The 27,640-nt window shown below is 46.3% G+C and overlaps 1 protein-coding gene across 4 annotated transcripts in view; it reads right to left on the reverse strand.

Moving 5' to 3' along the window:
• EML1 (EMAP like 1) overlaps positions 1 to 27,640 on the reverse strand; it is a 191,281-nt gene that overhangs the window by 83,775 nt on the left and 79,866 nt on the right. For 3 of the 4 annotated variants that reach the window (XM_088475399.1, XM_088475397.1, XM_088475398.1), the window contains exons 2-5: positions 15,032 to 15,214; positions 12,154 to 12,286; positions 7,820 to 7,870; positions 6,557 to 6,691 (exon numbers count right to left, since the gene is read on the reverse strand). In XM_088475399.1, the coding sequence (XP_088331525.1) occupies positions 6,557 to 6,691; positions 7,820 to 7,870; positions 12,154 to 12,286; positions 15,032 to 15,214 (502 nt within the window). The remainder of the gene's footprint in view (positions 1 to 6,556; positions 6,692 to 7,819; positions 7,871 to 12,153; positions 12,287 to 15,031; positions 15,215 to 27,640) is intronic. The other variant, XM_088475400.1, reaches the window with a different exon arrangement.

Consider the following 27,640-nt stretch of genomic DNA (forward strand, 5'->3'; position numbering starts at 1 on the left):
ACCCGGTAGTCATTGTGAAGCTGGTTCTGAGTCGGACACTGCAGCAGGATGGCACTGCAAATGCCGCTACTTTTCCCTGGTGTATAGCCGTGCGTCTGCACACGCCAGGGCTGAGACCCACGCCAGGGCAGAGACGCCCACTTTGAGCGTCTTTACACATTCAAATACCGCTTAGTGCGTTTTTAGAGGTCACCATCGTTTGCATCGACCAAACCTGCCCCACACTATGTGCAGATTCTCCGTAAGAGTACGGCCCCAATGTGACCGATTAAACGTCTGAGTTTGTAACCATCAGCGGCGACACGCCGAGACACTCCCGTAACATGGACCATCTACGTGCGTCTGCTTAGCCGCCTCGTCACCGCCCAATACATTAACAATACATTTCTGAGACAGTGAGCCCCAATCGCAACTACTACTATGTGCGTACAGACTCGGGACGACGCGCAATGACACACGACGCATGCACAGTAGCAAATAATCGCTCAACTGCGTCAGACATGAACATTGCGTGCGACTCATAATCCGTATTACATACATATCAGCTATTGTTAGACAGAGGTTTGTGGACTATGTGTAGCAGCCGTTAGGACTCGGTGCAGCAGACTACAGCAGTACCACAGGGGTGAGAACACATCAGATACTGAATACAGGTGCAGGACGGCTGCTACAGGTGTGTTCCTGGCCAAAGCGCCATGAGCAATGTTCTACCTGCAACACCATAAATTGTAACAGAGGCCACCAAATGTTCAGGGCCATAGGGTGGCTTCACAACCTGGTGTTTTTCAGCAAGTCGCATGGATGACTTATTATTATTATTATCATCATCATCATCATTTATTTATATGGCGCCACAAGTGTTCCGCAGCGCCTTACAAAGTACATAGACAAAAAAGTAACCATTGACTTACAATACAATACAATACAATACAGGACATGGATAAACATTGCTATATTAGTGACATTAACGCCCGCATAAGCAGCCAAGTGTTAGTTGCCCTAGTGGCTAGTAAGAGATGAATTAAATTACAGTAGGGAGAAGCACAAGAGGGTAGAGGGCCCTGCTCGAAAGAGCTTACATTCTTTAAGGGAGGGGAAGACAAACAGGAGTGACACAGAATGGGACTTATGGAAGCAACAAGACGCAAATATGTTCATACCCCTCTGGCGGCCTTTCCTCCCTGGTTCAGCTTTCTGCTGTCACCTTCAGTGCTTTTACTTCTGAGCCCCGCTTTCCTCCTCTTCCTCTGGCTGCATTCTCTGCCCTCTGCTCTTCTCGCTTTATACCTCATATCTCGGTGAACTCATAAGCTAGTTCCACCTCCACTACTGGCTCTAAGAACCCTCTGATCTACCTCTCACCTGTCAATGCTCTACCTCTCACCTTCCAATGCTCTACCTCTCACCTTCCTACCTCTCACCTGCCAATGCCCTACCTCTCACCTTCCTACCTCTCACCTGCCAATGCCCTACCCCTCACCTGCCAATGCCCTACCCCTCACCTGCCAACGCCCTACCCCTCCCCTGCCAACGCCCTACCCCTCCCCTGCCAACGCCCTACCCCTCCCCTGCCAACGCCCTAACTCTCACCTGCCAATGCCCTAACTCTCACCTGCCAATGCCCTACCTCTCACCCTTCCAACGCTCTACCTCTCACCCTTCCAATGATCTACCTCTCACCGTCTATGAACGCTCTGATCTACCTCTCACCTTCTCTCTTATCCTGTGTGTTCAACCGCCTCGTTCATCACCATCTTGATGTTCCAACACCACTTCTATGTCCAAATCAGAGCTGAACGCCCAAATCCCCCCCCCCATGTCACTATTACTCTTAAGGTTGACAACATTACCCTCTAGCCTGTTCCTCTCTTTTTGCTTTGAGGTCATCAACAATGTCCTTAGCCTCACTCCTCCAATCCAGTCCCCTCTTGCACCTTTTTTGGCTCCTTCTTCATAACATTGCCAGAACATGCCACTTTGCCACAGCAGACGTAACCAAAACTGTGGTCCATTCTCTCATAATATCCGTCCCTGACTACTGCAATCTCCTCCTAGCTGGTCTTCTCTCTGCCTTTACCTGCGACACTTGTCCTGAACGCAGCACTTTGCAAATCTCTGCACTGTCTCGACCATACTCTCTCCGGAATTAATTTCAAGCTGATTTCCCCTTTGAATTTCAAATCAATTCCCCTCTGGGATAAATACATAAATGAAGGTTTGTCCAGCCAGTAGCACAGTCAGCAACAGGTGTCATTCCTGCCAGCTAACAAGGATGAGCAGCGCAGTAGAATCAGTAAGCTGGCCAGGCGCACAGAGATGGACAAACATCAAGGAAACCTATCAAGGACTACGGGAACCTTCAAAATCACACTTCTTCCTGCTTTCTGTTTATGGAAACAAACTGCATAAATGCTCGGATTATAAATAATCGCTGCGCAGAGACACTACAGTAATCACATATCTTCCAGAATGAGGCTTATTGACATCATTTGTATGCAGAGGTGCGGGAGGTCATAACCAGCTTACTGAATCCAGAGGACAGATATGGAAGGTAAAAGATACAATTCAATAGCAAGGGGAATTTCCTCCTATATAACCATAACCGCTGCCCCTTAGAGAGCCTTACCATGGAAACCTTTCCCCTGCATGTTATGAAAAAATGTCAGTTCTGGGGAACTCAATCTAAATTGAAGAGCTGTAAATTTTATTCTGCCTTGTCCCAGACATACAGACAAAATGACAGAGAAAACAAACCCTGAGCACAATCTTAATTGGGGATCACAGTCTAATATTGATATAATGCAAATGTCCGTTGACACATGGACTAAAATTGTTCTGAAATGTACTTAATAGGGAGAGATTTCCCAATTTCCAAAATACCGGTAGGTAAAAAGGTGAAAATAGCTTCTTAAAATCCAGTCAGTCAGCCCAATCAAATTTGTCACTTTATCCTCTTCTCACACCAGTGTGCATATCCCTTGTTCCTCAAATGATAAGAAGGGGAACAAAACGGGTCGCAGATAGTGTGATACAATTTTTTATTATGAGGTAAAATTCTTAAAAACAATTGTGAATAAGCGTACCTCAAGACCAGGTGTATACAAACACCATCAAGCGTTTGATATAACATACATAGGATACCTCCTGGGACCAAGAATCTACCTGCTTGAGAAAGTCTTTATCAAGGTGTAGATACACCTTGATAAAGGCTTTCTAAAGCAGAAACGCGTTGGTGGTGGAGTTGTGAGGAGGTGACCATCCAGACTGGGCTACAGCAGGTAGATTCTTGGTCCCAGGAGGTATCCTATGTATGTTATATCAAACGCTTGATGGTGTTTGTATACACCTGGTCTTGAGGTACGCTTATTCACAATTGTTTTAAAGAATTTTACCTCATAATAAAAAATTGTATCACACTATCTGCGACCCGTTTTGTTCCCCTTCTTATCATTTGAGGAACAAGGGATATGTACACTGGTGTGAGAAGAGGATAAAGTGACAAATTTGATTGGGCTGACTGACTGGATTTTAAGAAGCTATTTTCACCTTTTTACCTACCGGTATTTTGGAAATTGGGAAATCTCTCCCTATTAAGTACATTTCAGAACAATTTTAGTCCATGTGTCAACGGACATTTGCATTATATCAATATTAGACTGTGATCCCCAATTAAGATTGTGCTCAGGGTTTGTTTTCTCTGTTATTTTTGTTAATATTTGGTGTGCAATAGGGTGTGCACCAGAACCCTTTGTAGCATATCATAATTCTAGAAGCGCACCTATTGTTACCCATTTTCTATCTATACAGACAAAATGAACTGCGTGTTGTATTTATGTAATATTTATCCCTTTTATTTTAGGATTGCATTGCACTTCTGTATGCCATTTATGTGAGGTTTTATTATATCCAGTGCAATGTGCCTTATTATATTAAATCTAAAATTGGATAAGTTTTGTCCTGGGTCCTTAAATTAATCCATACCTCTTGTATGAAGAGAAATATTGTGTGACCATACCAACCCTGTGATACAAAAAGAGTTAATCCAGTAAATCTATATGCTAGAAGTGTGTGTTAACCTGTTGAAAGCAGATGTGCAAATTTTTAACAATCAAGGAGCATAGTGTGTGCAAGCGGGTAGTTTTGTGTAACGGAGTGCTTTGGGGTCCTGTTGCCCTAAATACATTAGGTGGTGGCCGCTTTGAGTGTGTATTGATGGCAGTGACCTACATTGGGGTTCGTTCCAGCGAAATCAGTAACCTGTGCAAAAGGTAATGGGCTAGACTGAACACTGAAGTCACGTATGCTGGGACTGCATTTCATGACAATGGTGATTAAATATAGTGCCGATAAGGTGCATCTTTTCCAAAACAACAAGGGATATCCATGATATGATATTCTAAGTTGGACCGAATTATTGCAGTCAGTGTGCACATAACAGAGGAATGAATGAGTGCAGTTCCCGTACAGTCAGTCATAGAAGTTTAGTTAAAAAAAAAGTTCCAGAAAGGGTCCAATTAAAGTATATGCATGGATATAACATTATATATTATGTACATACATATATACATGTCACAGTTAGCTCATTTGTTTAGCCATCTTCTGTTTTTTTTTTGCTGGGCCTCCCCATGCAGCATTCTGTGTGACACAGACATTGGGAAGCTCTTACCAGGCGCGCAGCCCACTTCCTGATTCCATGACACTGCCACTGGAAGTCCCTGATAAGGAAGGAGTCCTGCACAAATCTACAGTTATTTACAATCTGGAACATAAACACACTGACAGGAATGTGCAATAAGGGCACAGATCACATTCCAGACTATACATACATTTCTTCCTTTGTAGTCTCTTATAGAATACAGCACAAATGTTGTTTTTTCACAACCAGCAGCAGCATACGTTACCAGTATCATAGAGGCCACAACCAGCAGCAGCATACGTCACCAGTATCATAGAGGCCACAACCAGCAGCAGCATACGTTACCAGTATCATAGAGGCCACAACCAGCAGCAGCATACGTTACCAGTATCATAGAGGCCACAACCAGCAGCAGCATACGTTACCAGTATCATAGAGGCCACAACCAGCAGCAGCATACGTTACCAGTATAATAGAGGCCACAACCAGCAGCAGCATACGTTACCAGTATCATAGAGGCCACAACCAGCAGCAGCATACGTCACCAGTATCATAGAGGCCACAACCAGCAGCATACGTTACCAGTATCATAGAGGCCACAACCAGCAGCAGCATACGTTACCAGTATCATAGAGGCCACAACCAGCAGCAGCATACGTTACCAGTATCATAGAGGCCACAACCAGCAGCAGCATACGTTACCAGTATCATAGAGGCCACAACCAGCAGCAGCAGCATACGTCACCAGTATCATAGAGGCCACAACCAGCAGCAGCAGCAGCATACGTCACCAGTATCATAGAGGCCACAACCAGCAGCAGCAGAATACGTCACCAGTATCATAGAGGCCACAACCAGCAGCAGCATACGTTACCAGTATCATAGAGGCCACAACCAGCAGCAGCATACGTTACCAGTATCATAGAGGCCACAACCAGCAGCAGCATACGTTACCAGTATCATAGAGGCCACAACCAGCAGCAGCATACGTTACCAGTATCATAGAGGCCACAACCAGCAGCAGCATACGTTACCAGTATCATAGAGGCCACAACCAGCAGCAGCATACGTTACCAGTATAATAGAGGCCACAACCAGCAGCAGCATACGTTACCAGTATCATAGAGGCCACAACCAGCAGCAGCATACGTTACCAGTATCATAGAGGCCACAACCAGCAGCAGCATACGTTACCAGTATCATAGAGGCCACAACCAGCAGAAGCATACGTTACCAGTATCATAGAGGCCACAACCAGCAGCAGCATACGTTACCAGTATCATAGAGGCCACAACCAGCAGCAGCATACGTTACCAGTATCATAGAGGCCACAACCAGCAGCAGCATATGTTACCAGTATCATAGAGGCCATACGCATCTCACAGGTCATACCGGATAATAATCATTAGAATGAGAGAACGCGACACAAGTTACACATACAATTTAAATGGAATAGAAACCTAAAGTGAGGATGGGCTTCAATACTCTGAATTATTCATGTGCAGTTTCCCTGGTGACTGCATTAATAGCTATACCGAAAGGTATGGTTCTATCTGTACTGTACTAAGCGACGTGCGCAAAAACACAGCAATAGCCTGTTACATCAACTGGCTCCCTCTATATACAATATTGTGAGTCTTCTTAGATCAAGGTCATTTTCTGCATGCGATGAGGCAACGTTTGACGGCGTTTACGCACAACGGAAGCAGCCATCTTGTTGGATGAACCAATACTCAGGAGAATACATTCCATCAATTCACCAGGAAGTGACATCATCAAGTTCCTGGTCACAAGGGGAATGACTGGTTGATTTGGAAGAATTGGTTCGGCCCACAAAATGGCAGCAACCAATATGCATTCAGCAGGAACGTAAGTACCGTGCTGGCGGAGGAGATGGAGACGGGTCACTGTGGTACCTACCTCTCGCTGTTCTTTTTGCCGCTGGAAGAGCTGCTGGTGGATCCAGTGCGGTTCCGGCTGCTTTTGGCATCCCCGCCGCTTTCCCTTCGGCCGCCAGGAGAGAGGCGTTCTGTAGAGTTGGTTCGTTTGACATTGCTAGAAAAGAAGGAATGGATCTGGATCATTCACAGGACGGTAATGGAGGCGGGATATTTCTGCATGTATAATATGGGGCATGACGGCTATACATTATACAGACATCAGGAGGCATTACCTTAACCCTACAGTGTGGTCTTTATAAGCCACAGTGCCCCAGCCTTAGCCCTCTGATCGCTAACAACATAAGGATCGCTCAAAATGCCCTATGTACACTTACTATCTGTTTAGCATGGGAATCAATCCCACCCGCCCCCCCTACCAAGGTAAGTTAGTGTTTGAAGACAGCCATGTACAACCAAACTTATACCACATTTCTTACTAATATGGGGTGAGGTTATGTGTAATAGACAGACATTTCTTATTCTCTCTAGTGTAGACTTTCCACAATGTCTTCTCATCCCTTCCTCTCCCCCTGCAAATCCTGGTCCCATGGGGGTTGCTTATGACCGCAGACCAATAGGGCTTTAACCCATGACATCAAATAAAATAAAAATATATAAAAATGCCAAATTTTAATATATAAAAGAAAAATAATGAATCTATTGAAACTTTTACAAATGATGATATTGAGAGCGGAATATTTAAAAGGCTGCATATTAGTTAAAAAAATAATATATGTGAGGCACTACTGTCTGTAGGTGATCTGTGAGTAATTCCCATTGCGGCTATTGGTGATGCTTCTTACTGAATTTTGGGGAGGGGAGGGATTTGACATCACCTATGACCCCACAGGAGACAGCTGCAATGTTCCAATGATGAAGATTTAAAATAAGGAAAACTGATCCAATGTTACAACTTGATGGAAATATACTCTGTACAAATACAGCAATTTCTTCAATGCATCTTGGAAATTTTACAATGCAACAAATGAACTGACTTTTATGAACTATTGAGTCATAGGAGTAAATTTACTAGAGAGAGTCTTTAGAAGGGGAGATGTTGCCCATAGCAACCAATCAGATTCTACTTAACATTTAACAATCACCTTCTAGAAGATAATAGCTAGAATCTGATTGGTTGCTATGGGCAACATCTCCACTTCTAAAAACGCTCACTTTAGTAAATATACCCCATCATTTCTTCAGAAACATAAATAAAACAAAAACAGAAAAAAAACCCATTTACCTTACGGTGGATTTAGTAAATTTACACGTATTCAAGAGACGCACAGACTTGCTACAGCCAGGAGGATGCAGGGAGGAAGGAGAAGTGTAAGTGAGTAATAACAGTTCAGCGGGTACAAAAGAGACAAGAAATACAGAGAGAGACACATACAGCAGATACTGGCCCTCATTCAGAGCCGGACGCTCTGACCACAGCGCTCGCTCTGAATCAGGGCCCACCTCCATTAATATGGAGCGTCCTCCTGGACGCTCGTATAGCTGTGGGTCACCACCCACAGCATATACGAGCGTCCAACAAGATGGTCGCGATGGTCTTGACCATCGCGACCATCGGACTTGCGAGTGAAACCCTGTGGTCGGGTTTCTCAACCGCAAGCCCTGGAGTGATTTGGGCTCTATCAGAGCCAAAATCACTCCCACTGACATCACTAGTGATGTCAGTGGGGCCGGCTTCAGACGGTGGGCGTTCCCATGGGAACGCCTCCGTCTGGCAGGCACGTCCCCGGCACGCCCACCAAAGGGGGCGTGCTGTCAATCAACATCGACAGCACACCCCCTTTGGTGCGAGATCCGGAGCGATGGAAAGTCCTTCGCTCGCCGGGTCTCGCGCATGCGCACGACGGAGCTCCCTCCGTCGTGCGCATGCGCAGTGGGGAACATCGACCCACTTGCGAGCGTACTGCCGCTCGCGAGTGGGTCTGAATGACCCCCACTGTCGCTAGTCTGGAGAATCTGTCTGAGGGCGAGATTATCACCTCCATAGAGAGAGAGCTGTTATACAGGAGTGAACACTCCTATGATTAGTAGAAGTGGGGTCCCATTCTGGTGCTTTGCATTACATAGACGGATATTATACATAAATACTGTGCTCAGGATTTTGTAAAATCCCAAAAAAATAAAAATAAAAAAAGTGGTTGAATCGCTAGTCCCCCGACCCAAAATATCTGCATTTCCGCACAGTTTTACAGCACATGATATGATCTGTTCATTAGGCCAGGCCAAACAATTAAGATTTATATTTGTTCCACCTTCATTTTAATAAGCCAATTAATGCGGGGGGGGGGGGGGGGGGGGGGTTGGTTGGAATTCAGATTACAACATAGGATGGAACATTTGGCCGGGATGCAGTAATAATCCTGATTGCATTCAGAGCGCCGCAATCCCAAAGGAAAGTAGCGGGGTTAGGGGAGGGTTAGGTTTAGGCACTAGGGGGAGGGTTAGGCACTAGGGGGAGGGTTAGGTTTAGAGTTAGGCACTAGGGGGAGGGTTAGGTTTAGAGTTAGGCACTAGGGGGAGGGTTAGGTTTAGAGTTAGGCACTAGGGGGAGGGTTAGGTTTAGAGTTAGGCACTAGGGGGAGGGTTAGGTTTAGAGTTAGGCACTAGGGGGAGGGTTAGGTTTAGAGTTAGGCACTAGGGGGAGGGTTAGGTTTAGAGTTAGGCACTAGGGGGAGGGTTAGATTTAGCGTTAGGCACTAGGGGGAGGGTTAGGTTTAGCGTTAGGCACTAGGGGGAGGGTTTATAGGCACTAGGGGGGAGGGTTTATAGGCACTAGGGGGGAGGGTTTATAGGCACTAGGGGGGAGGGTTTATAGGCACTAGGGGGGAGGGTTTATAGGCACTAGGGGGAGGGTTAGGGTAAGGCACTAGGGGGGAGGGTTTATAGGCACTAGGGGGGAGGGTTTATAGGCACTAGGGGGGAGGGGGAGGGTTAGGCACTAGGGGGAGGGTTAGGCACTAGGGGGAGGGTTAGGCACTAGGGGGAGGGTTAGGCACTAGGGGGAGGGTTAGGCACTAGGGGGAGGGTTAGGCACTAGGGGGAGGGTTAGGCACTAGGGGGAGGGGGAGGGTTAGGCACTAGGGGGAGGGTTAGGCACTAGGGGGAGGGGGAGGGTTAGGCACTAGGGGGAGGGGGAGGGTTAGGCACTAGAGGGAGGGTTAGGCACTAGAGGGAGGGTTAGGCACGGTACTAGAGGGAGGATTAGGCACTAGGGGGAGGGTTAGTCACTAAGGCCCGTATTCAATTTGAGCCGAGCTGCGTTAACAACGCGGCCCGGACTTAACGCCGACTACGCCTGTTTTCCAGGCATTAAGGTATCGCACGCGTGCCCGCATATCCCCGTATTCAATTTGAAAGTAGGCGAAAACAGGACCCGGCGATATTTGGATCGGCGGTAAAAAACGGGAATTTTCGGGAAGTAATCCTAGGACCCCCCTAAAGATGTCCAGACATGGGGGATCACTATGGGTACCCCCGTTTTTTGGCTGCAAAAGAAAGTCGGGTTTTTAAATAGCCGCGGCAGGTGTTTTCTTTTCCCCAACTTTGAAGAAGTGATGCAGAAGAGCATTTAGCTTTTTTTTTTCGATTTTAAAAATGGTCCCATCAAATTTGGGGTACATGAAAATGGGTAGTAGCATATTTTTAAGTTAAAAAAAAAACATTTTTAAAATTCTGCAAAAATGCACCTGGCACGGCTATTAGAAACCCCGACTTCCTTCAGTAGTTAAAAATGGGGGTACTCAGTGATCCCCCATGTCTAAACATCTTTAGGGGGGTCCCTAGAATATTTCCCGAAAATTCCCATTGTGTTGTACCTGTAAAAAAAAAAAAGAAGTAAAAATGTACAAAAAAAAAATTACATAAAGGTCCCCCCCAAAAAAGCCAAACCAGCCCCAGGCTTGGCAGCCAGTGGTGGTTTCTAAAAATATGGGGAACAAAAAGTGTAGGGTTCCACCGTATTTTAGAAACCAACCGAAGGCTGCAGGGACCAGTTCTGGTTTTAAATATAAGGGTAAAAAAAAACGTGGGGATCCCCCTATATTTAAAGACCAGCACCAGACCCAACCGACCGGGGTGTAATGCCACAGTCCGGAGACCCAATTACCAGGGCTCCAGGTCCAAAGCATTAGCACCCCAAATCGGTCAGCACAAGCTGGTGATCTCGGGGGAGTCAGGGACCCCACACAGAAGGGCCCCCCCCCTCCCGAGCACCACAGGCTTACGCTGAAACCCGGGGCTCTTCCCCATATCCCTGGCTTGATGGGTATGGAGGTAATGGGGGGGCCAAATAATGTAAAACTATTGTGTTTTACAGTGGAACTACAAGTGCCAGCATGCCTGCCATTTTGCACTTGTGGAACAACAAGTGCCAGCAGACATGCGGCACCTGTAACTTCACAGTAAAATAAATAGTTAAAAAAGACAAAAACAGTATGGGGAAGAGCCCCGGGCTTCAGCGTAAGCCTGTGGTGCTCGAGAGAGGGGGGACCCTTCTTTTGGGGGTCCCCGACTCCCCCGGGATCACCAGCTTGTGCTGACAGATTTGTGGTGCTAATGCTTTGGACCTGGAGCCCTGGTGATTGGGTCTCCGGGCTGTGGCATTACACCCCGGTCGGTTAGATCTGGTGCTGGTCTTAAATATAGGGGGATCCCCACGTTTTTTTTTACCCTATATTTAAAACCAGAACTGGTCCCTGCAGCCTTGGGTTGGTTTCTAAAATACGGTGGAACCCTACACTTTTTGTTCCCCATATTTTTAGAAACCACCACTGGCTGGCAAGCCTGGGGCTGGTTTGGCTTTTGGGGGGGACCTTTTGTCATTTTTTTTTGTAAATTTTTACCCCGTTTTTTTACGGGTTAAACAATACGGGAATTTTCGGAATATATTCTAGGGACCCCCCTAAAGAAGTGTAGACATAGGGGGGGACAAAGGGTACCCCCATTTTTAACTCCTGAAGGAAGCCGGGGTTTCTAATAGAATACGGGGTAAAACTAAAACAGGCGATAATTACGTCATTGGCTGTAAATCACCGCGAATCCGGACATAACACCTCAAATTGAATATGGCCCTGAGGGGGAAAGGTTAGGTTCAGGCACCTGGGAGGGAGGGTTAGGGTAAGGAGAGGGGGAGGGTTAGGATACTGACTGACAGGTGTCTGTATCCTATCCGTCTGTATGCGGGAAGCCGACGTCGGGGTAATGACCGCCGGCATCCCGTACCCATCCCATTTGGCCCGTTACTAGAATTTGAATTCTGTGCATGCCTAATTTTGGCACTTTTGGTCCCTTTTCCTTTGGGAGGAATCGGTCAGCACAAGTCAATCTAACAGGGAAGGTAATAGTACAGAAAATCAGATTAAACAAATCTCCATATGCATAATATACAGAAACTGACTAAAGGTCTAATAACTGGATGACTGCCGGGGTCAGATTGCACTAATTAGACCAGAGAAAGTCAGATCACCTGTCACGTAGAAAAGCACAGCTGAGCATTGCATGAGGAGCTGGCAGTCTGTAAAACCTGCCTGGGTCGCTCATATTTCGGGTCGGGGCCCTTACCTTTTGGATGCTAGCGGAACAATATCCTTCCTGGTCCCTGAAGGAGACGGGAGAGAGCTACTCGGTTTCTTTGGTAAGATGGTTTCATTGTTAACAGCTGGTCTCAGTGGCAATGTCTGGACCAGGGGTCTGGCTGTAATATATAAAATGAACAATTACTATATTTAATGAATCTCATAGATTTCTTCGCAGCCACAGCGAGAGACATTATGTTGGCAAGTCTGGCGCTAGTTCTCTATTAAAACTATTTAGAGACAAAACCTAATGATTTAACAAACCAGACATTTACAAACAGGCCCAGGAAGCATAACATGGCAGCTCAGCCGTCACTGATAGACCAGACGTCATGTCCACACTGGTGACAGCCGCAACTGTGGCACAATTATAAATATAACTGACTGTAATCACACAGGAACTGGTTTTACACATACATACAAAGTCGCAGACGAAGCACAACGGGATTGGAACAGCCGCGGTATCTGAGACCTTCTTACACAGATTCAGATTCACACAGATGTACAAATGTCGTATGTCAAATTGATCAGTGTAAGCTAGCTATGTAGTTTTGTCACTACCTGTTTTACTTGCTAGTCGAAAGGGTCTATTTGGCACGACTGAAGCAACCATAAGAAAGGACACATCCTCACCATACCTGTCCCCCATCATTTACACCTCCCCATACCTGTCCCCCATCATTTACACCTCCCCATACCTGTCCCCCATCATTTACACCTCCACATACCTGTGCAACATCATTTACACCTCCCCATACCTGTCCCCCATCATTTACACCTCCCCATACCTGTCCCCCATCATTTACACGTCCACATACCTGTCCCCCATCATTTACACCCTCCACATACCTGTCCCCCATCATTTACACCTCCCCATACCTGTCCCCCATCATTTACACCTCCCCATACCTGTCCCCCATCATTTACACCTCCCCATACCTGTCCCCCATCATTTACACCTCCACATACCTGTCCTACATCATTTACACCTCCACATACCTGTCCCACATCAATTACACCTCCACATACCTGTCCCACATCATTTAACCCATTTTTCAGCCTTGTAAAGAACATTCCATGCCTTTACTGGCCATATTTTCCAATTTAAAAACTATACAATATTATTCATTGGACTGCACTGGACCCTGACAGTTTTACAATAAGGATTTTCCCTACTTGTCACCTAGTGTGGAGGGAGGTACGCATTAAAGCCACCTTAACCTTCATTGAAATGCACTTTAGCTTAACGCAAAATGGACCGCAAAAGGTTGCGTCCATTACTTTTATGCGCTGTAAAAGAAGTTGTGAGAGCCTGTTTGAATTCGGCCCTTATAGCGTTACAATAAAAATAAAACATGGACCATTCAATAATCCTTTCTTGCCAACGGTGTCAAAATAAATAAGTCATTGAATTGATTGATGTTGCTAATGGAAGATTACCTTTATATTTTTACTTTGCCAAACACGGATATTGTATAAAAACAGAAAAAAAACTAAATATTTTTGAGAAGATTGGGTATATTGTTTTGCATTTACCTTGAAGTTATAGTTAGAAAAATAAATAAAACATATTCAATTGCCTTTATATAATGCATAATGTTGTAAGTACAGTTTAATAAGAGAGGACAGCTGGAGCAACCATTCTCGCTGTCTGACTACCTTGAGAGGTACGTAGGTGAAAGTGTAACATATCCTACATCAAGCAGAGAAAGCTGCACCAATTTACATGTCAATGTAACTATCAATTCACCAGCGCGCCAGTGACATCACTGAGAATGCAGCCTATCCAGTCACTAGGAGCCGGTGACATCACTGAGAATGCAGCCTATCCAGTCACTAGGAACCAGTGACATCACTAAGAATGCAGCCTATCCATTCACTAGGAACCAATGACATCACTGAGAATGCAGCCTATCCAGTCACTAGGAGCCAATGACATCACTGAGAATGCAGCCTATCCAGTCACTAGGAGCCGGTGACATCACTGAGAATGCAGCCTATCCAGTCACTAGGAATCAGTGACATCCCTGAGAATGCAGCCTATCCATTCACTAGGAACCAATGACATCACTGAGAATGCAGCCTATCCAGTCACTAGGAGCCAGTGACATCACTGAGAATGCAGCCTATCCAGTCACTAGGAACCAGAGACATCACTGAGAATGCAGCCTATCCAGTCACTAGGAACCAGTGACATCACTGAGAATGCAGCCTATCCAGTCACTAGGAACCAGTGACATCACTGAGAATGCAGCCTATCCAGTCACTAGGAACCAGTGACATCACTGAGAATGCAGCCTATCCAGTCACTAGGAACCAGGGACATCACTGAGAATGCAGCCTATCCAGTCACTAGGAACCAGGGACATCACTGAGAATGCAGCCTATCCACTTGCTATGTATACACAGCGGGGAGGGGGCGGGAACAAACCATGCATGACAGAGCTGGGATGGGAGCAGCGGGTGGACTGAGGTGACCCGGCATTACTAGTTTTTATATACTGCAATATACAGTATGTATTCTTATAGGTCGCCTGCCAGGTTCTCCCCATAGCTATTGCAACCTTGAGTGGTGAAATGTAGGTGAGCAATTTGTAATATGATGAATGATGGTGGTGTCACTTTTATGCGATTATTCTGTGCTGTGTGAATAATGAAAGGTTGTGTGTCTTTCATGTCTATGTCATTTATTAAACCCATATTGAGGTACCAAGGCCAGTGGTGACTTACTGTATAAGAGCAGACAAGTGGGCGTATCAGCCAACTGGCAAGGGTAACAGGGCAAAGCATTCCTGCAGTACCCGCACATACCTCCATAACTACTAATGAAGGTCTAATTTGGCTGGGGACACAAGGTAACACACCTTTGGTGGGTCCCTTCCGGTTCTGCATAGCATGCTGTTCTTCCGAGACATTCAGCCGCCTCACTACGTCAGCCAAGGCCGACTTCAGCAGCTGGATCTCATCCTCCTGTATCTGCACACGCTGCTCCAGGGAGGCGATGCGATCCGTCACCTCCATGCTGCTGGAGGCAGAGGCGCTGTCATCTGAAACGTGAGAAGAGCGGCAGTCAGGACACCTTGTAACCAGAGAGGCTGCTGCCTGGTCATTAACCAAACGTATCTCACTTACTGCTGGTGACACACCATGACCAGCCCCGAATCCGGCATAACAGATGCAAATACATAGAGGTCTTACGTATGCACAAACCCCACTATTCAGCTAAACCATGATCCAATACAGGTCATTGTTGCAGTTAAAAAGTTGCTTGTTAAGTAACTGGGCCAAATCCAAGAGGTCTGCGGGCTACACTCCGTACAAAGACCCACATTGGTAAAGTTACACAGATCAACATCGATGTTGTGTTTCTGGGACTAAATGACATATTTACCAACAGGCATTTTTTTTTATTTGTTTTTTAAGTATAAGTAAATGCTAATGCTAGTAGCAACCAGTCAGATTCTGCTTAACATTTAACCAGCACCTTCTAGAAGATAAGATATAATCTGATTGGTTGCTATGGGCAACATCTCCACTTCTAAAAACTCTCCCTTTAGTAAATATACCAGGGGAGTAGTGGTGTCTCTTGAATAGGTGATTTTTGATGTCACACAAACAGCTCTGCGCCCTATAACATGAATCAGTACATTAAAGGTGCCTACACACTAGACGATGTACTCATGATGCGATATCGCGAGCAGTTTCCCTTCTCTCCCCGGCAGCTCCAGGACACAATATGGCGCTAAAAAGTGTCCAATCTGACTACAGATCTGGCACAAAATCTATCTATTGCCCCAAATCGTGTATGAGATTGGCAGATCTTACCCGCAGCAGGCAAGGATCTGAAGATGCGATGTACGACCAGCGGCGACGCGCATCGGCATCGTCAGTGAACACTCACAATTTGGACATATTTTACACGATTTGTTGTTCCGATGCATCGAAATCGGGCGAATCGTGTAAAATATCGTCTAGTGTGTAAGCACCGTGGAGACGGAGAAAAGCAATTCCTAAGAGTTAATAATATTAGAGGGTGGCTGACAGAAGCGTAATTCATTTGCATTCAACTATTCCAACATCGGATTGACTGTTGTGAAATGTACCCCTTGCTCCTCTGTACAGCATCCATACTAATACATGACCTCAAGTGCGTTATATTATGTCATCATTCCGAAAGCCGACAATCTGCATACCATGAGCTCCCCCCTCTCCCGTGCGAATAACTGTATAATAGGATCATCTGATCTCCCTCCAACGTTGCTTACCATTTATCTCACACCCTGCAGCTCAGACCTCTGGGCACGTCCGGCTTTTTCTCCTCTAAAGAATTTCAGCCATCATCCAATTAATCTTTGTAGCATCTATACAATTCCCTCATTTCTTTTCATTAATATCCCTCCTGGTCTCCATCTATACCAGCTTTCATTATTCCTTTAGTAGTAGGACGAGAGGCCACTTAAATTAGAGATGAGCGGGTTCGGATGTACTCGGTTTTACTCGGATCTCAAAGCGGCATTTAATTGTCACGTGTTTCGGATAGCCAATAAAATAAATCCGAACTAATCCGAACTTGCGGTAAAATGGCGATAAGAACCGAGTAAATCCGAACCCGCACATCTCTACACTTAATATTCATCCAGCACTTTCTCGCCTTCCCCAAATCAGACTTTACAATTCCCCTTGGGAAGCATTATAGTGAATGGGATCTGGCAGGAATATGTCATTCTCCATGTACTGTACACCTGCTACCTGCCCGTCAGGTCACAGACCCTCCGTCTGCGACCCCTGCCTGCAAATTCAAGCGTAGCACACACGCCTCCATTACACCTGCACACGGGTAACACGTCTCCAGCTTTATCTTGGCGCATGCAAACAGTGGCCCTGATTCAGAGCCGGACGCTCTGACAGAGCGCTCGCTCTGAATCTTTGCGTTTGTTTTTTTTTGTGCGGCCTCCTGGCCGCTCGCATAGCTGTGGGTGATCACCCACAGCTATTGCGAGCGGCCAGGATGATGGTCAAGACCATCGCGACCATCGGGCTTGCGACGAGACCCTTGTGGTAGGGTCTCATGGCTGCAAGCCCCAGAGAACTTCTGGCTCTAATAGAGCCGGAAGCTCTCCCACTGACATCACAATGCGCATGACAGAGCCGGCTCCGTCGTGCACATACCCAGTGGGCAAACATCAGGCCCAGAATACAGGCCCAGAATACAGGTGGGCAGCGTTCATCACATACCTAAACATCTCTCAGCAGCTATGGAAATTTGAGCAGGGATACTCCTTCCCCTGACTGAGTCTCAATGATGGTAACAAGGTAGGAAATTCCCAGCGCTTCTAACTGATCCAACGTGACTTATATAATATTGTATTCAAACTATGATTAGATTCACATAAGTCTGCACTGCCTGAAATTATTGTATTGAAGCTATATTAATGCGTGAAGTACAGCCCTGGTTACACACATGGCAAAAGTGGCGTTTGCGAATATCATGGACGGATGCCGCAGCGTTGTAAGGGGGCTTCGTGAGCACATGAAACAGACATCATAAATAACATCTAAAGAATGGCAACTGTAAAGTGATTGCACAGTACAACTTCCCCAATTCCTCACCAAGTACCAACAGGGGCTTAGAATGGTATAGAGAACGGGAGCGGCAGAAGGGATCATTACACCTGCCCTCTCGCTGTGACTGCAATGAGCTTAGAAACCTGTTCAACAAGGTTCAGAGAACACAATTCTTTAACAAGTTCAAAGTCCTGATGCAGACAGAATGCCGCTCTCTCGTCACTTACTGCATACAACGTGTCCACATCTATTGTATTTCTTCCATAAGAAATGATGTCTGGTTATGGGTTGGTTTCTTGCTACGATTATGTACATTTAGAAATATCAGCAGTGCCACACTCTCCTCCTGCTTTTGTTCTAGTTATTAATGGCATTGGGGACACCTGTTCAGTGGAGTACAGTCTGCAGCCGTTGGGCGCGCTCCTTGTATAGGTATTGCGTCATACATTGTATTTTGTATTCTTTGCGAGTTCTACTGGAGTGTCAGACAGGAACCCGTAATTATCATGTTCCGTGGCCATGTTTTGGGTGTATGGTGCCCTGCACCTGCCGACATTCCCAATAACCTTTATGGAGGAAAACAAAACTACTGGAAGCTTAATTAGCTGTAACGTTAGAGGTCATTTATGGACCGGGGGAAAAATAAATAAAAAATGGGATTTTTCTCTGAATCCACAGGGGACACTGGAGGTGCTTACGCTGGGGTATAGAGGCGTGGATAACTGGAGCCGGCACTTTAAATAATAATAAGTGTGAAGCTCCTCCCCCTCTATTCCCCATCAGCCCTCAGTTTAGAAAATGAAGACCGAGAGGAGATGGAGAACAAGCAGAGTAAAAAGGGAGAGAACACACAATAATCAAAACATACAACATATGGAACAAACCGAAATGGCAGGCTAAGAGCGCAGAGGTGGGCGTCCAGTGTCCCCTGTGGAATCAGAGAAAAGGATTTACCGGTAGGTACCAAAATCCCATTTTCTCTTTCATCCACTAGGGGACACTGGAGGTGCTTACGCTGGGGATGTCCCAAAGTTTTCCCCACGGGCGGGAGCGCTCTGCGGGGCCTGCAGATCAAGACGGCCAAAACGGGATGCCGAAACCGCGAACGTATCAAATTTGTAAAACTTGACAAACGTGTGCACAGAAGACCAAGTGGCTGCACGGCACAACTGTGACGTGGAGGCTCCCCTACCAGCCACCCAGGACGCACCCACAGAACGTGTGGAATGAGCCGAAATGGACGAAGGAGGCCGGCGTTCGGCACCAACATAAGCCTGATGAATAGTCAGTCAGATCCAACGTGCCAAAGTCTGCTTAGACGCTGGCCAACCCCTCCGAACCGCATCATAGAGGACAAAAAGTGACTCAGACTTACGGAGGGAAGCAGTCCTGTCAACATAGATGCGGAGAGCTCTAACCACATCCAAGGTAGAAGAACCACCAGTCCTCCACCAAAGACGGTACCACAATAGGCTGATTAATATGAAAAGCCGACACTACCTTGGGAAGGAAGGCGGCTACCGTCCGGAGTTCCGCCCTATCAGCATGAGACACAAGGTAAGGTGGCTTATAGGACAGAGCACCCAATTCCGAAACTCTACGAGCTGAAGCTAGACCCAAGAGAAGGACAGTCTTCCAAGACAAGTACTTAATATCAACCTCTTCCAAAGGTTCAACATGGACGACTGAAGAAACAAAAGCACTAAGTTCAAGTCCCAGGGAGCAATCGGAGGTACAAAAGGAAGCTGCACCCGCAAGACCCCCTGAAGAAACGTCTGCACCTCAGGAATGAGGGCCAATTTCTGTTGAAAGAAAATGGAAAGGGCAGAAACCTGCACCTTTAAAGTTCCAAGACGAAGGCCAGAATCCAAACCCGTCTGAAGAAAAAGCAGAAACCGGGACAACCGAAAAGTCCTAGATGGAAGATCCCGACTGGAACACCACGAGATATAAGAATGCCAGATGTGGTGATAATGCGAAGCAGAAACTGGTTTCCTGGCGCGTAGCATGGTGGGAATGACAGAGTCTGGGATTCCTCTGCGTCTTAGGATATCGGTTTCAAGAGCCACCCCGTTAAACGCAGTTGCGCTAGGTTGGGGTGTACTAAAGGACCTTGCTGTAGCAGATCCGAGCGCAGAGGAAGGGGCCACGGATCGTCTGACAATAGGGACCGAAGGTCTGCGAACCAACTCCTCCGAGGCCAGTTCGGAGCCACGAGAATGACAGAGGCTGACTCGTGTTTTATCCTTTTTAGCAGTCGAGGAAGAAGTGGAATCGGAGGAAAGAGGTAAACCAAGTCGTAGTTCCATGGAACTGTCAGAGCGTCTACTGCCACTGCCTGCGGATCTCGAGTTGTTGACACTTATACCGGGAGCTGATGATTCAATCGTGACGCCATGAGGTCCACCTGAGGACATCCCCATCGACGTATCAGCGCGTTGAACACGTCTGGCTGAAGCTTCCATTCCCCGGGGTGGATATCCTGTCGGCTTAGGTAATCTGCTTCCCAGTTGTCCACACCCGGGATGAATACCGCCGACAGGATTACTGACTGGCTGAGAATCTGAGTTACTTCTCGCATGGCCATGCGACTCCGAGTCCCACCTTGGCGGTTGATGTATGCGACGGCCGTCGCGTTGTCGGACTGAACTCTTACCGGACGAGTTCTTAGAAACTCTGTTGCTTCTATCAGAGCATTGTAGATCGCTCTGAGTTCCAACACATTTATGGGCCACATTTGTACTAGAGGGGACCATCGACCCTGTAAATGATAATCAAGGACTACAGCTCCCCATCCTCGAAGGCTGGCATCCGTTGTTACGATGATCCAGTCCCACACTCCGAATCTCTGGCCCGCAAGAAGATTGTTGGATTGTGTCCACCAGAGAAGGGCCACTCTGGTAGCTGGGCTCAGACGGATCTGGCGATGTAGGAGCAGATGAGACCCTGACCCCTGTGTTAGTAGGTCCAGCTGAAACACCCTGGAGTGGAACCGCCCGAACTGTATTGCCTCGAAGGCTGCTACCATCTTCCCCAGGAGACGCAGACAAAGAAGGAGGATGCTGACAACATCCCATCGCAGCCACATGCAAAACTAAACTCTGTGTTAGTGAGACAGAAGGTGTAAAAAGTACAAAAACAGGGTGAAGGACTGCTTTGTCACTATATCATTAAAGGGGGGGGCAAATCGGGCCTATACGGTCAATGGGACAGTTATTAATGAATAATAATAACAACACTGTAATGAAAACATTTAAAAGTGGGACAGCAGCAGGCATAGTAATGAGTCCGAGTCCCAATGTCCCCTCAGTAAGGTCTACAAGGTGCCAATCAGCGAGGTGTGGTCATAGCGAGTATGTAATGTTCCCGCGCCCAAATGCCCATTACACAGACAAAGGGATCTGTCCAACATCCGTCTAACTCCGATACGCCCAGCGATATGCATCAATGAGTAATTTCCTTACTATAAATGCGCGTATATGGAGCTGCGTGTGACTAAGAATGAAACCCTGGTTGCGCATGCCCAAAAGGAGCTCCGTGACAGACACAGAGGGGTAAATTTACTAAGATTCGATTTGGTTCCGATTTGTCCCGTTTTTCAACTCAGACAGGATCGATCAAAAACGGACGTTTTTTTTCACTTTTGAAAATCAGGAATTTACCAAGCTCCTGGTTTTGACAGGATCGTTTTCATTGATGGTGTATTTGGTCGATCCTGTCCGTTTTGAAGTGCCGATTTCAACGGCCAAATTTCTCTTCCAAACAAGCAGCCTGCACGTATCGGTGAAATGTGTTTGTTTATGTCAGACTGCTTGTTTATTTTTTTTTTATATTTTTAGGGCTAATTTAATTTTATTTTTTTCAATGACGTGGGGTCCTCCCCTAAAACAGGACTTTTCATAGACTACCAGGACTGGCTAAGTACAGGAAAAAAAATGCGTAGGGTTCCACTATACTTCGTACAACCAGCAGTGGGATCCGGGAACCAGTCCTGGTTCTTGAATTACAGGGGAAAAAAAAAAAAAAATCCGTAGGGTCCCCCTGTGATTCCCAGAACCAGCAACAGGCCCTTTTTAGCACGGGGGGGGGGGGGCTGATGCCACAGCCAGGGGACCCCATCACTGGGCCTCCCAGCCGCAGAGCCCCCCCTCTACTCTTGTGAGTCTCAGTAGTCTCCCGGTCATTCCAGGAGAGGAGGCAAGTATGGCTCTAACAAAATGCAAGCGAATGATAAGAGGTCAGTGTACCCAATGCCACAACGCCTCCACTGCGACTGCCGAATTACAAGAATAGGGAGAAGAGAGGAAACTTCAGGACAAGACTTTTAATTGCACATTCCTTATCCTTGTGTGGTAGTCTGGCTCAGCTCTGCACATGCAGATGTGACATTTAAGCATTATGACATAATCTTCACATAAAACCAGACAAACAGATCACTGTGCCTCAGGATTACGCCACTCTGCAAATACAACAGAGATAGGAAACCCTGCAATCCACAGCAAGCGGATCACAGACACAGTAACCGAGCAGAACGGGAAGGGTGAGGTTAAGAGACCAAAATCTTCATGATCGCATCATTAGCAGAAGCATCACCTGGTAAGCACTCGTTCTAAGACTTAGAGAACAGATAGGGAGCTTTGGTCTCATCAGTTTGTGGAACTACAAGTCCCAGGCTGCTGAGATACAGATACTTATCACCAGTCTCTCAGTCTCTCTTGCCATTATAGTCCAAGAAAAAACAAACCAGCAACATTGTGCCGATCACAGTGGCTGGCGGCTACTTGTACTGTCCCCTCCCGGCCGCTGGTTCCCAAACTTTGTGGTTGTGTGTGACAGGTGCCACCCAGTTATTTATGCCACAATCCAGTGTTAAAGTACTGTGACTAAGCGCTAATCTGTGTCATCTTCAAACAACATATAGACCACATCCAGCACGGCCCATTCAGTGTCACCCGCTGCTACGACAACCTTAACGTTTTTTGCTGTAGTCGTATGTGCGACTTTATGCTAATACCAGCCCTTCCTCCGCTGTACAAGCGTGTGTCTGCGAGGGAAGGCCACATTAGCGTTTTTTGCTATAGTCGCATCTGCGACTTTATGCAAATACCAGCCCTTCCTCCGGTGTACAAGCGTGCGTCTGCGAGGGCTGAAAAGGCCACATTAGCGGTATTTGCTGTAGGACCATCTGTGACTTTATGCTAATACTAGCCCTTCCTCCAGTGTTTATGCGTGCGTCTGCGAGGGCAGGGAAGGTCACATTAGTGGTATTTGCTGTAGGACCATCTGCGACTTTATGCTAATACCAGCCCTTCCTCCAGTGTACAAGCGTGCGTCTGCGAGGGCTGAAAAGGCCACATTAGCGGTATTTGCTGTAGGACCATCTGTGACTTTATGCTAATACCAGCCCTTCCTCCAGTGTTCATGCGTGCGTCTGCGAGGGCAGGGAAGGTCACATTAGCGGTATTTGCTGTAGGACCATCTGCGACTTTATGCTAATACCAGCCCTTCCTCCAGTGTACAAGCGTGCGTCTGCGCGTGCGAGGGCTGGGAAAGCCACATTAGCTACTTTAAGCTAATGCTAATACCAGCCCTTACACAAGAAAAAGAATAAGCACCGTTAAACTGTGTTAAAGTATTAAATGGAGCTGCCCTAGCACTTTGTAAATGTACATTGTGCACCATTGAAGATTAGTGCTCTGAGTCCACTGGGACTTTAAACCAAAGTACTGACTTCCCTGAACTGGGGGTCAGGGCTCAGCTAACAGGAAAACCAACTTTATGCAACACTGACAGAGCGGGTGCAATGCACACACATACTGATAAATGTTTAACTAGATGCGGGTGGTAGCGAATAACGCTGCATTTATACAGTGTAACTTCTGCACATTCTGTAACTGTTCTCTCTCCTCCCTTAGCACTAAGCAATTATCACTAAACTACAATTCATGGTAAATCAGGAGGTGCTAATCTTCTGTACACGACAAAAGGACGTAGATTTACCTACAAGTAAGTAGGTCGAACACTGGCGCTGTGACACAAAGCTTCCTCTGTATTTCTTTGTGCCCATTATTCTTTATAATCTAATTATTATGGACTATATTATTGTAATCATTTAATCTGAGATACACGGGCTGATCTGGCGGCAAGAGGCCGGATCTAGATCAGATTTGACAACATACACTCACATATCCAAACTGCCGGAGCGCGCGCAGGGCACAGTCATCCCATATACGCCCATCTGGTGACTGGGCTAGACACCTGTCCCAGTCGGGACCTACAGCATCAGATGTGTGGTTGGCACGGACCATCTAAATATCCATAAACACTGGATCCAGTTCGGACTGAAGATGTCCATTGTGGCCCGATCGGATTGAAGATGTCCATTGTGGCCCGTTCGGACTGAAGATGTCCATTGTGGCCCGTTCGGACTGAAGATGTCCATTGTGGCCCGATCGGACTGAAGATGTCCATTGTGGCCCGATCGGACTGAAGATGTCCATTGTGGCCCGATCGGACTGAAGATGTCCATTGTGGCCCGATCGGACTGAAGATGTCCATTGTGGCCCGATCGGACTGAAGATGTCCATTGTGGCCCGATCGGACTGAAGATGTCCATTGTGGCCCGATCGGACTGAAGATGTCCATTGTGGCCCGATCGGACTGAAGATGTCCATTGTGGCCCGATCGGACTGAAGATGTCCATTGTGGCCCGATCAGACTGAAGATGTCCACGTGAGCCGAGCAACAGCATCAGTTTGGCCAGACATATAGCTTGGTTTATATAACAGTACATACACCCCTGTATTCTTTCTTAACTACTTGGGACATGATTGTGAGTGAACCTAAGCCTTGTCGAGAGATAAAGTACCAACCAATCAGCACCTGTAATTTTTCAAACATAGAGCCGTATTCAATTTGAATGGACCCGCGACACTTTTCCGCCTCCCAGACCTTTCGCCTACATCGCGTGTTTTGTAGGCGGAAAAGTATCGTGCGCGTGCCCGATTTACCCCGTATTCAATTTGAAAGTACGCAAAAACGGGACCCGCCGAAACTTGAACAGGCGGAAAGTACTGTCAGATTTGGGGAATTCAGCCTGACACCCCCAAAAGATGCTCTGACATGGGGGTTATCTATGGTACCCCCCGATTTGGCTTGCTGAAGGTATTTGCTGTTTTTTAACGGGCTCAATAGCTGCTAAATAGCGTTTTTGTATACGTGGTGCAGAATAGTATTCAGGAGGTTTTTTTTGCAGAAAATAACTTATCCCAGCAAATTTGGGGTACTTGAAAATGGGGGTCAGCATATTTAAAAGTTGCTAAAGCAAAGTTGAAAAAATCATGAAAAATCCACCTGCCGCAAACACCTGCAATAAAAAAAAAAAAAAAAAAAAAAAAAAACACTTGGGGCATACTTAGGGACCCCCCCAGAGTCAAGTTCGCTAGTTTTTAACTTTGTCCCCCAACATATTTTTTTTTATGCCCCCAAATTCAAAGTCATTTTTTGGGGTGTTAAGTTTTTTTAAAATATTTTGACACAGATTACCTTTGGGGGACTGTCTAAAGGCTGCATGGGGGTTCTCGCAACGTTGCACCCCAAAACCCCAATTCTGCACTTTTTTCTGCCTCCTATTCAAAGGCGAAACTTTTCCGCCTATTACATTGCATTGACTTTCCGCCTAGTCAAAAAGTCTTCCAAATTGAATACGGAGTAAAGTCAAAACAGGCGAAAATTACTTCATCGGCGAAAAGTTTCTGCCAAACACAAACGAAAACTGACTTTTCGCCTCCAATTGATTATGGGCCTTAGCCTGTAAGATGATAGGAGCCGATTGGTTGGTACTACATTCTAACTGTGACCATCATCCAGTTACAGTAACTGCGCTTCAGATAAAACCCCTTAATTCTATCTAGTATGGCCCTCAGCGTTCCCCGCCAAACTGTTCCAGGGTTACTGGTTCTGTCTATGAACCAACTAATCCAAAAGGCAGCTGTCACTCAATAACTATCCAATAGAGATTAGAGAAGCTCCACTCCCCAAACATGGCGACCTACCACGGGTGAGCGACGTATGAAAACTCCTGTTATCTCATGAACACTCAGTTCAGTCATTCACAGCCGTTGATGTATATTCATGCCAAAAAGGGTCTTTACTTATTCTTGAAGTGTGTACAAATTGAGGGTTGGAGATCCAACTGATTTATCTCACTAGTCACACTATTAAGATGCTAATTTCGGCTTGTTAAAGAAAAAAAACTAATTGGCTAAGGAGCTGAGTAACAAACAAATTCCCAGTGCTGGGTTACTTGCTCTCATGCCAGGTACTCACACACAGATGCTCAGCAACACTTGGCGAGCCTGCCAGGAGAAGTTACTCTAGCAGAAACTTTTTGGCTGTTAGCGAATTCATATTTTCTCCACATTGCATCCAGTACTTCTTTTCCCAATTTACTCTCCAAATGCAAGAAAGATCATTTATGGATAATATTCACTATATACCCGTTAAAGTAATAATTGTTTTAGCCAAATCACACGTATGCACCAAAGAAAATCTCTCCATTTTATTTAGAATACTAGAATATATATTCGTTCGGGCTAATCTCTTGAACCGCTGCATGGTTTTTGCTGGGTTTTTCACTATTCTATACAGCATTGGCCAAGGAAGGTTTAGGTGTGAACCATTCATCATTGACAAATGGGAGCCCAGCAGGGACTAATTTAGTGAAGCAGTCACAGAAAAAAATCTAATCTTACACCAAGCTGAAGCAGAGTAGCTGCCCATGGTGCTGAAACAGCAAAGTGAGAGCCAATCAGAGCTAGCAATGTGCTCTGGGTCTCATTCAGACCCGCTCGCGAGCGCAGGACACTCGCAAGCGGGTCGATGGTACCCAAATGCGCACAACGGAGGGAGCTCCGTCGTGCGCATGCGTGAGACCCGAATAACGACGGCCAATATCGGCCAATATCGATGATCGTTATGTCAGTAGTACATTATTCACAGACATATCAGGCCAACCATGCAGCATAGCCGATGTATCTGAAAGACTTATCGGTGATTCTACCTGTGTGTACGAGCAACCCGCCGACCGCCCGTACCGCCAGCATGGACCTCTCAACTGGGGGGGGGGCAAATTTAAATGCCCGCCCAGTTATGTCATCTCAGACATATTGAGCAGCCGATTGGTCAAGATGTATAGCTACTGACTGATCCATCGTATCAATGTGTACCCAGGAAAAGTCGCGATTCATAGTTACGCTGCACTTTGTTCTACTTTTTCCTTTTATGTGTGGAAATAGACAGCTCATTATTTCCCATGTGCCTGCACAACCTTACTATATCTCAGAGCAGGGGCCACACATTGGCTTTCAGGAGAGCAGGAAACCCCGCTTGGAAATCTGGCCGCCTGCTGTAGAGCAGTAAGGATGGAGAGCTTATCACGAGTGCCGCCAGTTGCCCACCACTCTTCTGATGAATAGATTGCATTCCCATGAATGCTGCGTTGTGCAGGATAAAAAAAGGGCTGTCGTCTCTGTTTGTGGGGTTTTGGGGTGCAAAATTGCCGCAAACCCCCTAAACCCTTTATACACCCCCTTGATGCTAATTGCACCAAAAACAGCGAAAAAAAAAAAAAACCAATAGACACCCCAAAAAAGCACTTTGGAAAAATGGGCAGAAAAAATTAAAGTGGGGGTACAAAATCAGAAGCAAGTGAATTAGCCTTTGGGGGGGGTCTGCACGTATGGGGGAGGTGTATTTTTGATTGCAGGTGTTTGCTGAAGATGTGTTTTTGCCGCTTTTTAATGCTTGATTTTAGCGACTTTGAAATGCTTGCACCCATTTTCATGTACCCCAAATTTGATGTGACTACCTTTTCCCCCCCAAAAAATTGCTAAATGCTATTCTTCACC

Source organism: Taudactylus pleione, unplaced genomic scaffold (genome assembly GCF_031769625.1).
Source record: "Taudactylus pleione unplaced genomic scaffold, aTauple2 ptg000171l, whole genome shotgun sequence".
Lineage (NCBI taxonomy): Eukaryota > Metazoa > Chordata > Amphibia > Anura > Myobatrachidae > Taudactylus > Taudactylus pleione.